Here is a 15,742-nt window from a genome sequence, read left to right on the forward strand (position 1 = left end):
AATATCAGTTGCCTAATTGCTTATTATCCAAATAATCAGAACCTGGAATAATTATGAGATTTGTTTAAATTGCACAATGCTGTAATTTATAATGATTTAATAATTGCTTAGGTTCAGCTCAGTCTTCTGCATAGGGGCAGATGTTACAACAAGATTATAAACCTAACCATGTGACTTGTTTTGCAAATAGGGATGAAGTGTACACAAGATATTTTCATGTCTGAATTAACACTAGTACTTGTGTGTTTGTGTGCGTGTTTTTGTATATGGATGCACCATGCAGAAATCAAACTTGTTAACTTGCACAGTTGCATAAAACACCCTGTGGGAAATATCAGTTGCCTAATTGCTTATTATCCAAATAATCAGAACCTGGAACAATTATGAGATTTGTTTAAATTTCCACAAGTAATTTGGGGAAACTATGCAGCAGATGCAATTGAAAGGAAGAATGGGTTGGTGAAAGGTTTCAGAAGACTTGTTCATCATGGCCACAGTTCGTAACAAGTTGAAATGGGTCAATACAAATGAGAAAAGAAACTACTTATGTTAAGTATATGATTTATGAGAGTAAAAGGAGATTCAAAGGTTCAAACAGCATGAAGTCTTCGAGACTGGAACTGCAGGTGCCAATATACAAGGCAGAAATCTTTTCAACTGTCTATGTTGACTTTATAACAAAGGCAGCTATGTCTTTTCATAATGGGTTAGATATGGGGCAGTTTTCATACAGATAGTTGTTCACAGATGTAACTGACAAGACTCAGACATTCTGGGTGAGGTCATGGAACCTGTCATGGAAGACCAAGTACACACTGTGTTTTTAACAGCGAGGCTTGACTTGTATGCTGCATATAATATATCTTGTTGTATTGTGTGTGGTTTGAGTATGTGTATCTGAACAGACTATTTATACTGGGAGCGTGGAGGGGGGAGTCCTGTGATACTCCACTGAGTTTCAAAACTAGTTTGCAATGCTCCATTAGCTCCACTGTATATGTCTAGTACGGTATGTGGACTTCTCTTACTATGTGGTTGACCAGATAGTAGGCTTAAACTTCTGTCACTCTAGAAGCTATAGAGCATAAATTTTTACCATGTTGAATGAGCTTCTCTTCTCATTTTACTTTTAGTGAAAATTTGAACTTTATTATCCATATTGAGCCGTACAACATAGCTGACTGGGTAGAGTTCATGCTCAGCACACAGAACACCCCAGGTTCAATCCCCGACCCCTCCTATTAAAGGATCTCTGATAAATTAGGTGGTGTTCTCTGCCTCAGACCCAGACAATAGTGAGCAAGAGGGACCAAAAGGTCTCACTCAGTATTAGACAGCTTTAAAGGTTTATATTGTGAATAATAAAGGTTGTCCCATGAAGGAATAATTTTTGTTCTTCAAGGCTACTAATATTTGTTATTTGGCCTCAGATATATATAGCGTGCTGAGGAGAAGCTTTTTTTGGGTTTTGCTATCTCTTTAACAGTTATTGAGATCTTGGGTATTAGGCTCTTAAGCAGCTTTGTGGAGTTGAAATTCATTTGACAAGGACTTGCACAGATGGTGTTTTACTTTCTGCCTGAAATGTGATGCTTTTTAATTTCCCTTGGGACTGCACTGTGACCCTGGCAGAATATACTCAATGGGTGCTTGTCTCTGGTTTCTCTGGTTTGCTTATCTGAAATCGAGTTTGATCTGATAGGAGCGATAAGTGGGTGCCTTGAATACAAGATGGAGCAGACACATCCCATCATTAGTTTCAGTCTTGCTTTTCCCATAATTACTGCATCAGCAAATGTCTTCTTATCTAATATGTCAAAGTAATGAAATCCTCAGGCCTACTGTTTGTATGTTGGAAAATAAATTTACTTCTGTGATGACAGATACGGTCTGAAGGGCTATAACATAGATGGCGAACAGGAAACTTGGTAGATGATTAAACGAGGAGTTTTGTTGAAAGGAAGAGGAGATGCAGGTTTTGCCCTTGACCTGATTAAAAAACACAGCATTAGAATTAGCCATTTTTAAAATTTCTGTGCAAAAATGCCTTTATAAGAAATGGCATGTCAAACATGTTGATTCATCTGGAAGAAGCAAACCCATCTTGGAGGGAACAAGGCTACAGTGAATTTCTTGTAGTTCAAAGATAGCATTCATTAATCTAATTGACTTGTCCATCTGTCAGGTGGATCGTTACAAGCAGAGGCCTATGTAAAATGTTAAACTCTTTGCTTTTATGAACATCTGTTGCCCAAATAAGCTAACTGCTTCTAAGAGCTAATTGTAAATGGCCAGTGCTGCCCAGAAGGGATACTGCAAAGTACCTCTTTTCAGTTCCAAGTACCATGGGGAACTGCTAGTAACTGAGGGAAAGAATAGCTTGTTAGCAAAGAGCAAAATAAAACAAATAGCTATTGGTTATAAGTAGTATAGATTTGGCTTAATAAAAAGATATATCCATTGAATATATGGCTGCATTGCTATTGATAATGGAACCTGCATTGCTATTGATAATGGAATTCCAGGCTAGAATTTGAAAAAGCTTTTATGGTACAGAAAATGTTGGAAATAATGTATTTTTCTTGCTTTAAACATTTAAGTTCTCTTCTACTCAAAGGGCTACTTCCCATGTTGCATTTTGCCTTCAAAGAGATAATCGCAGTTGAAAAGAAAACATGCATGCCATCTTGCATGTTTTATCAGAAAGCATGTTTCTGCTTTATGTGTTGGAATATTGATATGGTAGTCAGCTTTTTCATCTTGGCACAATACACATTTATGCCATTAAATTAATCTCTAGTGGAGATTTCTGCATTAAAAAAATCTGCCTTCTTACTTTTTGGCAGGCTTTTGGGCAGGCTCATACCAACCACAAGAAAGTTGCAGCAGATGGGGAGAGCAGGGAAGAGACCTTGATTCAGGAATCTGCCACAAAAGAAGAGTACTACATGAAAAAAGTCATGGAGCTGCAGACAGAACTGAAACAGCTGCGGAATGTTCTTGCCAACACCCAGTCTGAAAATGAACGCTTGAATTCTGTCGCACAGGAACTGAGAGAGGTAAGGTCCCCACACAATAGTATGCTTGAATTAAAACCATCATGTTGCATTCCCTTGGCAATCCGTAACTAATTACTTGGTACACTTGCCCTAAATTACATACACCATGGATGATACTTATACTTAATATTTTATAACCTGCCTAAGTCCCGTAGGGGCCCTGAAGCTGCTATTCAGTACAGTTCTATAATATATGTAAACATTAAAATAATTTTAAAAAACAATACAGTAGAACAGCCCGAAGTAACACATTTTTTTTAAAAAATCACATACAAGCACGATAGAACTAAATGAATTCAACCAGCCATCCTAAAACCCTTACGTGTCAACAACAACAAAACTGATTTTTTTTTTAAAATGAAGAGAACAGTTTGGTGAACCATCCTGGGCAGGGAATTAAATAAGGTTGGTGTTGCTGCTGAAAAGCTTGAATCCAGTGGTTCCTCCAAGGGAAGAACTCCTTCTTCCAGTGGGAGTTTCTTCATTTAGCACAAAGGAACCAATTGGATTGAACCCATTCAGTGTCAGCTGTTCATAATACATTGTGAATATAAAGTAAAGAGAGCTGATTGGTTTCAAAGTTCCATTTTGGCTATCCACAACCTATCAATTTTCCCCTGATATATCAGAGAGGAAAGACAATTACCAGAAACTAATTATGGTTCAGGGATATACCCAGTATTAAATCATTTTCAGAAAGAAGTCATATGGAATGGAAAGGAAATGAATAGTTGTGTAGTTCTTCCAAACTAATTAGGGGACATAGGAGTGAAACATGCTATCTTGTAGAATTTTAAATCTTGTTGTATACAGGTAATGAATTATGAATTATTAATGAACCCTTATGAACTCTACCATCATATAGCAGTGGGAAATGGCACTGAATATACATTGTACTGAGGTTGCTGTTGAAACAACTTAAAAATGGGAAATTTTTAACTGAAGAGGTGGGTCTGTGTAGTGATCAGTCCTATTCAAGATGCAGGATGGAAACATTTTAGGGGGGAAGGATGGAGCAGAGTCTTTTTTTGAGTCCTAATCTGGCAAAACCATCGGAGCATGAGAGAAAGCACTGACTTCCCTTGTTGCCAAAGTCTTGTGGGTAAATTATGTTTATATGGTAAAGATATTTTAGACATTTTCATGGCACTAGACAGTTTTTCATAGGTCAGATAGCATGCTATCACAGGTCACTTTGAACTTTTGAGTGAAAGTGGGATGTTACAGCAAGACGTAAAGGCAGCAAAGTTTTGAGAGTGCTAGGAAGTTCATAAGCAACAAAGCTGTGATAATGTTGATTTCAGACATTAAGTGTCCATTTGCACAGCTGTAAGTGGAGATCCATGCAAGAGCCAAATGTTACAAATAAGTGGGAAAATGAATTGAATGCTAAAACCAAGTCAAATAGTGGCATTAAGTGCTCATTACAAAGCTTTGGTTTGAAGTTTTTGTTATTGGACACAGTTGAATAGATAGGATTGATCATGTAATAGTAAGCATTATGGGAATTAATTATAAATGGTGTGTTTTGTTACTCCCCCATCCCTTTTAAACCTTGCATTTTGTATGACTAATGCAGGCAGATTCTTTCATTCCGGCGAGTGCAGTATTCATAAAAGAAAAAATTAGTTAACAGGGGATCCATGAAGTGGGAAGCCTTAAATCTTTTCACAGACTTTCTGTAAAATTAAAGTGGCTCATGGAATGGAATTAGCCAACACTTAGCCATTTTCTCCTTAAGGCTATTTTTTAAAGAACAAATTGCAGGCGTGTAATCAAATGGGAGTAAAGTGAACTCTGCTCTGGTTTCTCCTGTGACATGATTGCAAGCCCATTAAAACTGAAGCCAAGCTGTGCTTTCTGTAGATTGGCAATGTGCTCTGGTCTCAGAGCATTTTCATTAGTTTACTGTGCATGTTACTTATTGCCATCATGTTTATTTAGAAATATTCCCAATGCAAAGGCTAAGTGAGACACCTAGGACTTATATTGCAGCATTCTGGGTTCATTGCAATGAGCAGAGAGACTCATACTTGAACTATTAAAGAAGTTTCACCTAGTGGATTGGATTTCACAGTGTCTTGACCCTGACTTCTTGACCCTGAAGACAGGTTTTTGTTGGGTACAATTTCAGAAAATATGGCAATAGGATTAGTTGTACGGGTTTGCTGTTGCTGGGCTTCATCAGGCCTTCTGTATTTTATTTAGCTCTAAACATAAATGCTGTGTATATGTGGGACTGCTGAAGAGATCTTTCCGTTGAAGAAGAGTGCTAACTTATTTGCGGTGCCAGCTTTCCCTCCTTAATATCTAAAAAAGCCTTTAATGTTAAAATTTAACTTTGCTTTTATTCTTTTAAAGCTATCCCTTATATGTGCAGTTGGATGCTCAATTTCAGGTTGTTAGCATTTACCTGAAAAATGTGTGTCAAATTTATTTATTACTCTATAAGGTTAGCCAACCTTCAGGTGGGGCCTGGATATCTCCTGGGGTTAGAACTGATCTCCAGGCAAAAGAGATCACTTCCCTTGGAGGAAATGCCTGCTTCGGAGGGTGGACTCTATGGCATTATATCCTGCTGTGGTCCCTTCTTCCTCAAACCCCACACTCCCTGGTCTCCACCTCCAAATTTCCCAGGAATTACCCTCACTGGGATTAGCAACCCTAATAGTCTGCCTTTGTCACTGAGACCCTTTTCACGTTACCATTGTATACTGGATGTTATTTGTTGTTGGCCCGATTTCAAGTAAAGCGACACAGGGATGGGGTTTTGTACAGCAAATTTCCTTCTGTTAATGAGCTGTCTCTGAAGCGCCATGGTAATTTCAAACAGCGCTGCCTTACCACCCACCCTTTTTTGCCATATGATCTTCCTCAGAGTTTGTTCTAACATTCTAAGTTGAGCGCTATAGCGCTAAACCAGTATAGCACTTCAGTACTACAGCGACACCTTTGAGGTGTCATGGCATCTCACCATGAAGTCAAGGCATCTCAATGGTGCTGCTATAACACTGAAGTGCTATATTGGATTAGCACTATAGTGCTCAATTTAGAAGATTTTTCTAAAGTCCAAGGAAGATTGTGCGGTAAAAAAGGGCAGGGGGGAAATGTGGCATTATAGGAAGTGCTATGGACATTTTAAAGATCACACCACAATGATTCAGAAGCACAACAAAGGGGTAAAAAAAACAGAAGAAAGCAGTTTGCCTCAAAAGCTGCTCAACCACACTTCGCTAACCTGACACAAGTGGGTTTATATGAGCAGGTAAATAAATTCTGGTAGTAGCTGGTTACTAAAATGGGTCTGTCTGAAATGGCAGAAAAAATCCATTAGCAACCAGTTACTAAAATGAAATACAACGGCAGTTTGTAAAGGGCCTGAGACTCAGTGCAGCTACAAAATTTAAAAAATGCATTGGAAAGAGAAAATATACAATCTATGGTATAATAAGATTGTATTACAAAGTCAGAAAGCAATGCAATAAAAACAGTATAAGATATGCTATATAAGAAATAACTTTAAAAAGGTTTACAGATATTAGAAAGAACGTTAGTAAGAACATGATAATTAGTAAGAACATGATAATGCCTAGAATATACAGTGCTGTGAACCATAGCCCTTGATCCTTTATAAAAGTGTCCTGAACAATTCCATTTTACACATTCGGTGGAACAACAGAACTGTGGGAGCCTTCCTGACTACCTAAGGCAAACCATTCCACAAAGTGCGAGCCACAACAGAGAATGCTTGGGTACAGGCAGCCATTTGCAGGGTGGCACCTTCAGTAAATGCTGCTCAGATAAGCACAGATAGTGGCCATTGCTCTGGCTGGAGCTGTGTCCAAGCCGAGGCTGCTGTTTATAACTTTGTGTGTCTGGGCATCTACTTTTTGTTCCATTTTTTGAGTGATTAAATTGCTACAGTTTTAGTTGAATGGAACTCAGAAGAAGCAGAGACCCAGCTGACTAACTTGAAGCCTTTCCTTGGAGAAGGTGGTGCAGCTGAAGTGTTGAAAATTAATGAGATGTGTCTTTAGGGGGCCGTTGACAACTGGATGAAGTTGTCTGATTTCATCAGCATCGCCTATGAAGCCACGAAAATCTCTCTTGCCCTTATATGATGCAGAGCAGAGGTCTCTCTGTGGGTGGGTAGAAAGAAAATTGAGTAAGAGAACAGTTAGGAAGCTCATGGTTACTAATGAAGCTGTGATTTGATTTTGCAAGAGATTAGGAAAGATGTTTGCCATTTCTGCAGCCCTAGAAGAAAGGCTTTAGGTCAGTGCAGGTGTTGCATATTAGCAGGATATTGGGAAGATAATGGGTATGTATACATAAGTATGTGCCATTTCTCAGTCCCCTCTCTGTGGGGAAAACAAATGTGCCATCCAGGCTGTGCTGTACAACTTTGAATGGAGAGTATCAGCAATGGTGTGACTGACCTATCCTACTCCTTCTGGGGTAAGATGACCTCCTGGGACCAGAGTCATTGTGAGTTGTGAAGGTGGGTGGAATGCTTCACCTGGTATTCCATTCTACTGTCAGGCCTTCCATGCTGCCCAATGAATGAGGGATTCTATGTAATTTAGAAGTCTACGTCCTTTTTGGCAACGGACTTTGTCAGGGGTCCCCAACCTTTTTTGGCCTGGAGTAACTTTCAGAACATGCCAACAAAAGTCCGCATGGTCAAAGCAATGGTATTCCCAGTAGTCATGTATGGCTGCGAGAGTTGGACTATAAGGAAGGCCGAGCGCCGAAGAATAGATTCTTTTGAACTATGGTGCTGGAGAAGACTCTTGAGAGTCCCTTGGACTGCAAGAAGATCAAATCAGTCAATCCTAAAAGAAATCAACCCTGACTGTTCCCTGGAAGGCCAGATAATAAAACTGAAGCTCAAATACTTTGGCCACCAAATGAGAAGGGAGCACTCACTGGAGAAGACCCTGATGCTGGGAAAGACTGAAGGTCAAAGAAGACGGGGACGGCAAAGGATGAGATGGTTAGACAGTGTCACCGATCCAACGAACATGAAATTGAGCCAGCTTCAGAGGATGGCGGAAGACAGGAGGACCTGGAGGGAGCTGGTCCATGGGGTCGTGAAGAATCAGACTCGACTGTGCAACTGAACAACAACAACAACTTTCAGAATTCTGACAGAGGGTGGTGGGCACAACCACAAAATGGCTGTGGCAGGAGGCGGAGCCAAATACAAAATGTCAGGGAGGGTGGTGATACTGAATAGTAATTCTTCAACATTTCAGGCAGAAGCTCTGCTTAATAGGTTGCCTTTTAAAATGGACATATTGTTTAAAAATATTGTCTTGCTTACACACAGCTTATCTTCAGTCATGAAGTGAACATTCTTGTGCTGTGATGGCAGCTCCTGCCAAATAAATTTTTGTTGAATCTGCACTGCCATTCAGATTTCCACTGCTGTGCTAAAGTTCTTCTTGGCCCCACCCATCTTCTGAAAATACTTGACAGGTCACCAGAAAAGGTGTCAGTGCCGGGGCCATCAAGTGGGTTACGGAGCACCACCGGCTAGACTGAGAGCCACTACAGAGCTGCCTCTTTCCTGGTACATAGGCAAACCTGCTGTTACTGAAGATATGTAGAGAGTTGAAGCATGACCCCCGTACAGAGTAGAAGGGTATCTGTCTGGCTGCTCCTTAACGTTGCTCCCATGGCTTCCTCAACTGCGGCTGGAAGTTGAACTGGTGGTGTTCTTAGTGGATCGTTTTTTCTCAGACCTCCCCTTGCTCAGTAATTTATCTAGCTTTCACTACTTAGCCACCTTTTCTGCAGAACTTCAGGGCGTTTTTGTAAAGGCAATAGGGCTATATTGTAACAGAATGGCTCAGGAGGGCTCTTCAATAAGAAGAAGAGGACTATGGACTGTACTATAGAATTTATCTCTGTTTTCTGTATGTATTATCCTGCTCTCCTGCATTGTCATCTAATTATATACTTTTAATGCATTGTTTAACACAGGGGTCTTCAACATAGTTTAAGATTACTACCCCTTTGTATGTATGCATACTAGTATTATTTGGGGAGATGCGGTGGCTCCAGTGGTAGAGCAACTGTTTAGCATGCAGAAGGTCCCAGGTTCAATCCCTGGCATCTCCAGTTAAAATGATGAGACAGTAGGTGATGTGAAAGACCTATGTCTGATACCTTGGAGATCTGCTGCCAGTCTGAGTAGGCAGTACTGACTTTGAGAGCCAGTTTGGTGTAGTGGTTAAGAGCTGCGGACTCTGGAGAACAAGGTTTGATTCCCCACACCTCCACATGCAGCCGGCTGGGTGACATTGGGTCATTCACAAGTTCTCTCAAGAGCAATTCTTTCAGAGCTCTCTCAGCCCCACCTACCTCACAGGGTGTCTGTTGTGGGGAGAGGAAGGGAAGGAGACGATAAGCTGCTCTGAGACTCCAAGTGAAGGGTGGGGTATAAATCCAACTCTTCTCCTGGGAGCCAGTTTGGTGTAGTGGTTAAGTGTGCAGACTCTAATCTGGGAGAACCGGGTTTGATTCCCCACTCCTCCACTTGCACCTGCTGATGTGACTTTGGGTCAGTCACAAGCTCTGGCACAGCTGTCCTTGAAAAAGAGCAGTTTCTGTCAAGAGCTCTCTCAGCCCCACCTACCTCACGGGGTGTCTGTTGTGGGGAGGGGAAGGGAAAGGAGTTTGTAAGCCGCTCTGAGACACCTTTGGGTAGTGAAGGGCGAAGTATAAATCCAATCTCTTCTTCTTCTTCCTCCCTCTCCCTCTCCTCCTCTGACCAAGGGTCTGATGTAGTATAAGGTAGCTTCATGTGTTCAATTGTGATGGGTTCCCACTCTAAATCAAGAATTTATAAGGCAGAGGTGCCCAACTTTTTGGAATTCTGATATGGCGTGGTGGGCACAGCAACAAAATGGCTGTTCCAGGAGATGGAGCCAGCCACAAAATGATTGCTGCAGCTTAATTTCAGTAACACAATGCAGATTCTTGTGCTGTGGTGGCAGCTGCTGCCGAAGCAACATTAAAAAAAAAAACTGCACAGCCAATCAAATCTCGAGTAGTCAGTCAAAAGCCCTACCTAGCTCCGCCCACTTCCTAAAAGCACTTGGTAGGCACCCGGAAAGGTGTCAGTGGGCAGCACGTTGGGCACCCCTGCCACAAGGAATCAAAAGAGTGGGGAGGTCAAGAAACCCTTTATTTTGACAATTGATAAAAGAAGAATTTCAGTAGATTTAGTGGATTGGGATGGATGATGGATTTTTACTATTGATGTTTCCGTTGACTGAACTATTTTAGTTGTTATTTTTTATATTAAATTATAGTATTTGTTGCTTTGCTTTTACTATTCACTTCAAGCAGATTCAGACGAATGAGGGCTATAAAGGCTCGTTGGCAAAATGTGTGTCAAGTAAACATTGAAAAGGGGGCGGGATAAGCTGATGGTTCCTTTACAAAGTAGCACAACTTCATAGTGGGTAGCACGTTGACACCAGTGACATGTAGCCTGCTTCAGCTCAGTTTTGCAGCCACCTCTGCGATTAAATTTGTGTTGAGGATTCTTTCTGTAGTCCAGGTTCATTTCCAGAGGTGAGAGGCTTTCAGCTTGAAGAGCCAGTCTTTTGGGAGCTCATGTTCCCCAGGAGTGTGCACGTTTCTGTGTGTACAGAGGCACTCAGCTTATTTCCAAGTACATGACGCCCTTTTGATGTTTATGATGCAAAAGAAGCAGTTGCAAATATAGTTTCAACAATGCTGCATTGAGTGTGTTCTGCTTTAGTCCTGTCAAGGCATGCTAATTAGGGTGGTTACCAAATGTGACTCTTGGTTGTTGTCATCAGCTACCTCAGCAGATTCTGTCTCCTGGAGGTATCCTGAATTGGCTACTCATCACTCCCTTCCCCATCCCATCATTCATTGCTCAATAGGATTGTAAAAAAGGAGTAATAACTCCGAGCGATGTTCTCGCTACTTCAGGTTAAAAGCTTGGCTGTGCAGCTAGGAGAAATGATTGAGCGGTTTCCTTCCCCCCCAAAATAGAATAAAGAATAAAGTAGTTGCTCAGTTTATAAAAAATTGCTACAAATGTATTTTTTTATAAGAAATGAAGAGGCTGTCTCTAATCCTGTCCTTATATATAAATGTGTTTTCGCATGGCAACATTCTATGCTTGCCAAAATCAGTTGGCTGCCTGAACTTCCCATCAGAAGGTGTGCCTGAGTCCCGCCCACAGAGCCAACTCTTGCCAAAACTCCAATCTGAACAGTTTACCTCAGCAGTCGAACAGCCATTTGTCTGACCAGCCTTCTTCAGCCATCAGGAGAAGATCAGCGGAGGAACAGCTGCGGCCGGTTGCCTGCCGACCATTCTTCAGCCCTCGGGAGAGCCTTGCAGATGGCTGTGGTTCTTTGTTTAAAATGTTCCCCCATCAGGTTTAATTGAGCTGTAGTTCCAGAGAGGGGGCCTGGAGGGGTATCACTCACTGGGTTGAATGGGGCTTCCTCATCTGCTGGCCTACAGTTCCCAGCTGCCCCAAGCCCAAAAAGGGCAGGAAAACGGACTGTCCCAAGGCAGTCTTGTCCCTGGGAGCAGCAGAAATTCAGCCACTCCACAGTTGGCTGGACTGGGGAATGAATAGAAGTTTCCCTGCTCTCTTGGGCAAGAGAGAGAGGTTGAAGTACAGGTGAGCCCATAACCTCCAGAGGTAGAGAGTATTCTGTATAGGATTGCGTTTAATCCCTGTTGATTTATGTCCTGTTGGTTCATGCTTACTCCTACAGTGTGTGTGTGCTCCATAACTGTGTAAATAGTTAAATACATTCTTTTATTTGGGCTAATAATCTGTGTTGTGTCCCCCACTCTGCACAATACCAAATGGAGGAGGTAGCCCAGGGAAGCAAGGAAAGGCCAGACCCTTGGGTTGCCAACTTTCCAGGGATCCCCCAAAGATTGGGGATTCCATCTCCAAATAGGGAGATTTGGCCAGAGGGGTCTCACTATCCCTCTAAAAAGGCAGTGATGATTCCATGAGTGGTGGCAGTGAATTTAAGGAGTGAGATACACCCACGGGATGAGGGTGGGAGGCAAACAGCTGAATTGTAAACTGGCGCCCATTTCACTATGGTAAGCAACCAAGCTTGGTTCAGACAAAACAAAAGGAAGCCCTTTGCAGGCCTTTGTGAGGAACTAATTGGGGCCAGTCCTGACTAGGGTTGCTAGCTCCAGGTAGGGAAATTCATGGGGATATTCTGGTAGATTCCATGGTAGCCAGGCTTTGAGGAGGGGAGAGGTCTCAGCTGAACAGAATGACATACAGGCCACCTTCCAAAGCAGTTATTTTCTCGGGGGCGGGGGGAGATCTGTTGTCTGGAGTTCAGCTGTGATACCTGTGATCTTCAGGCTCCACCTGGAGGTTGGCTGCCCTAGATGTAACAATCAGTGCTTCAGAGCAGGGTCTGCTAGATCCAGGTCCATTTTTGAGATGAACATTTGATCAACATGGTTTAGTTATTAGGCATAAGCATTATAATTACTTGAAGATTTCCCCCTGTGTATGTATGTACGTCCATGTGTTGAATGTATGTATGGGAAATTTAATAAAAATATTGTAAAAAAGGGGGGAGAATGATGTCAGCTGCTTTCGTCCCATTGCAGAGAGAGAATACTTTTCCTTGTGGGAAACCATTGTTGCCAATCTCCAGGTGAGGGCTGGAGATCACTCAGAATTAAAACTGCTCTCCAGGTGGCAGAGATCAGTTCCCCTGGAGAACATGGTGGACTCTGTGGTAGTCAGGGCTTCAGAGCACGGGAGAGGCTGCAGGGGTGTGTGAGGGGATGGAAAGCTGAAGAGAGAGGGGGAAATAAAGGTAGGTTGATGATTGGCTGATAAGGAGATAGGGTTGCCAACTCCAGGTGGGAAATTCCTGGAGATATGAGGAATGGAACCTGGAGAGGGTGAGGTTTGAGGGGTGGGTGGCACCTCAGACAGGTAAAATGCCATAGACTCCACCCTCCCAACCAGCCATTCCCTCCTGGGGAACCACTGTTGCCAATCTCAGGAGAGGGGTGGAAATCACTCAGAATTATAACTGATCTCCAGGACGAAGGGGGGAGGAGATGGAAAACTGATATCACAGGGACAGATAATGTCAGGTTGATGCTTGGCTGGGAAGGAAATAGGGTTGCCAACTCCAGGTTGGGAAATTCATGGAGATTTGAGGGGTGGAGCCTGGATAGGGAGAGGTTTGAGGAGGGGTGGTACCTCAGACAGGTACAATGCCATAGACTCCACCCTCCAGACCAGCCATTCCCTTCTGGGTAACAATTGTTGCCAATCTCCAGGTGAGGGCTGTAGATCACTGAAAATTACAACTTTCCTCTGGAAGATCAGTTCCTCTGGAGAAAATGGTGGACTTGGTGTCATTATACCCTGCTGAGGTCGCCACAGCACATTGACGCTGAGTGGCCAAGGCCTTGGCACTCTCCCAGAGCCTCTTTCTAGAGCTTGTTGTATTTATTTCCACAACGAGCCTTATTCCTAGGTTACAATAATTGACACAAAGCTTGACACAGAGAGTATTCCATCTTTCTGTGTTTATACCTCTGAGGATGCCAGTCACAGTTACTGGCAAAACGTCAGGTTCTACAATGCCAAGACCACGGCCACACATCCCAGAAAATCTATAGCAACTATAATAATTGAGTTTGGGAAAACAAAACTCTGATTTACCCAATGTTATCATCAGCAACTTTCATTCCTTTTAAGACCATAAAACTTGCAACAATTTTTCTGAGGCTGCTTTTGAGGAAACTTGCTTTGTTACTTTTGGTAGGCATGAGCAGTCATTGTTGCTGGGTCTGGACTGTGTAAATAAACTGCAGATTAATCTACAAAATGTACTTTTCTGTTTATATAATGGTTGCAGCAAAGTTCCTTCCTCTGTTATCTCCCAGTCTTCCCCATTACCAATTGAGCTTTTACTCTATAAAACTGTCCTGGGGCTATAAATTCACCAAGATCTCTAAAAATATAAAACCAGCTTTGACCATGACCTTTTCATTTGCAAAGACTGACTCTTTTCCTGCTCCCAGATAAAGAAATCTCTCTCTCTCTCTCTCTCTCTCTCTGTTGTGTGTGCGTATGTGTGTGAGAGAGAGAGAAGCAAAAGTTTGCTCTGGAAAATAGTAGTCCAGAGCCAGTGCCCTCCCCCCAGGTTGCTGTTCTAACGTGAACAAGCTTTCTGGTTTGTCTTCATTCTTCAAGCCAAGATTCCTTACATGATTTTGTTTGGCTGCAGCAGCAGGTTTGAATACATTCAAAGAACTCTAATTTTAGTCATCTGCCTTGGATCTGTTCTCATGGCATGTGAAAGCTAGTCTGCAGAGTTGTTGAAAACACTTGATTGTTGATTTTGATGCTGTCTTGCTTTACAGGACAAACAACCAGAAGTTCTTTCAAACTGTGTGTGTGGTTCCTCTTTCCAATCAGCCCATTTGCTTCCTGTTGTCATGACTTAATTCCCAGAGAGATGTGAAGATTGTGGCACACAGTATCCCACAGTGGTACTTCCTCAGCAGTCCAGCAATGAGTGGAGTCCTCTGTTTCTTGTTGTCCCCATTATGGCGTTTACACCAGCTTGCTCCCGCATTGTGTGGGGCAGCAGTAGTGTGATGCTTTAAATATGTGTGTTCCTTCTTCTCTGTACCTGCACGTGCTCCTTGGTTCATGATCAGAGCCTCCAAATCCACAGCTGTCTGCAGAAGGTGGATATTTTTTTCTTCTTCTGTAAGGCTCCCTTCTTGGGATTTCTTCACAGACCCGTAGCATGATATTTTTCTCAGAATGTCAGTTCAGCTTGGAGGTTTTATGGCCTTCAATTTTGCTGTGAAAATATGAAGTAGGTACTGGAAATGTATGGCTGGAAAGAAACCAAAGTTCTTCTCTGGTCATCAAGATTTGTTTTATTTTACAGAAGGCTTTCCCCCTCACCGGTTCTTTCATTCTCTCCCCCCCCCTTCAATCAGTGTTATTTCCAGCAAGTGTTTATTTTTAGGTGCCAGCTCTGTCACCATAGTAGCCAGCTAAGCTTTTGGTTAGGCCCCATCTGCCTGTATTGGCTCTGTCTGGTGCTCTTTTTTTCTACATACACAGTAGCCTAATTGTTCCAGATCTCCGAGTTCCCTTAGGCACCTGCCTTAACATCATTAGTGAGGGCAGAGTGTTCCCAAAGTCAGGGGTGCACTTCTACTCCCAATAGGATTTATAGCTAAAATGCTGATTAGTCCTTTGTGTATCATTTTCCCCTCCTCTTTGCCCCCCCCCCCCATATGTGAACATACACAGACTACTAAACTAGAACGGTGAAAGACAGGACAGAAATTGATACTTTGCAACTAGAGGTTTCCTAAGAGTTGCATTAAGAGCCAGTTCATACATTCCAATTTACTGTATGGATCTTTCTTCTTAAAAGGAACAGTCCAAAAGCTCTACATCGAACTGCATTGCACATTTCTTAAACTAATGATACAATTGTAAAAGAAACCAGGATGTACTTCTGTGCATTTTAACGTTAGAATGTTATCCAGACATGAAGATCCAAAAGGGGAATTGAAAAACAGAGCTGAAAGGAAGTTAACAAATCTGACTCAGTGTCCCCCCCCCCCCCCCCTTTGAAAAAAAACATCAA

At 42.2% G+C, this 15,742-nt stretch overlaps 1 protein-coding gene across 3 annotated transcripts in view; it reads left to right on the forward strand.

Moving 5' to 3' along the window:
• The window catches only part of BICD2 (bicaudal D homolog 2 (Drosophila)), a 129,689-nt gene that overhangs the window by 76,011 nt on the left and 37,936 nt on the right, over nucleotides 1-15,742 (forward strand). For all 3 annotated transcript variants that reach the window (XM_015405513.1, XM_015405514.1, XM_015405512.1), the window contains exon 2: nucleotides 2,847-3,059. In XM_015405513.1, coding sequence (XP_015260999.1) covers nucleotides 2,847-3,059 — 213 coding nt within the window. The remainder of the gene's footprint in view (nucleotides 1-2,846; nucleotides 3,060-15,742) is intronic.

Source organism: Gekko japonicus, unplaced genomic scaffold (assembly GCF_001447785.1).
Source record: "Gekko japonicus isolate JY-2015 unplaced genomic scaffold, Gekko_japonicus_V1.1 scaffold2485, whole genome shotgun sequence".
NCBI lineage: Eukaryota > Metazoa > Chordata > Lepidosauria > Squamata > Gekkonidae > Gekko > Gekko japonicus.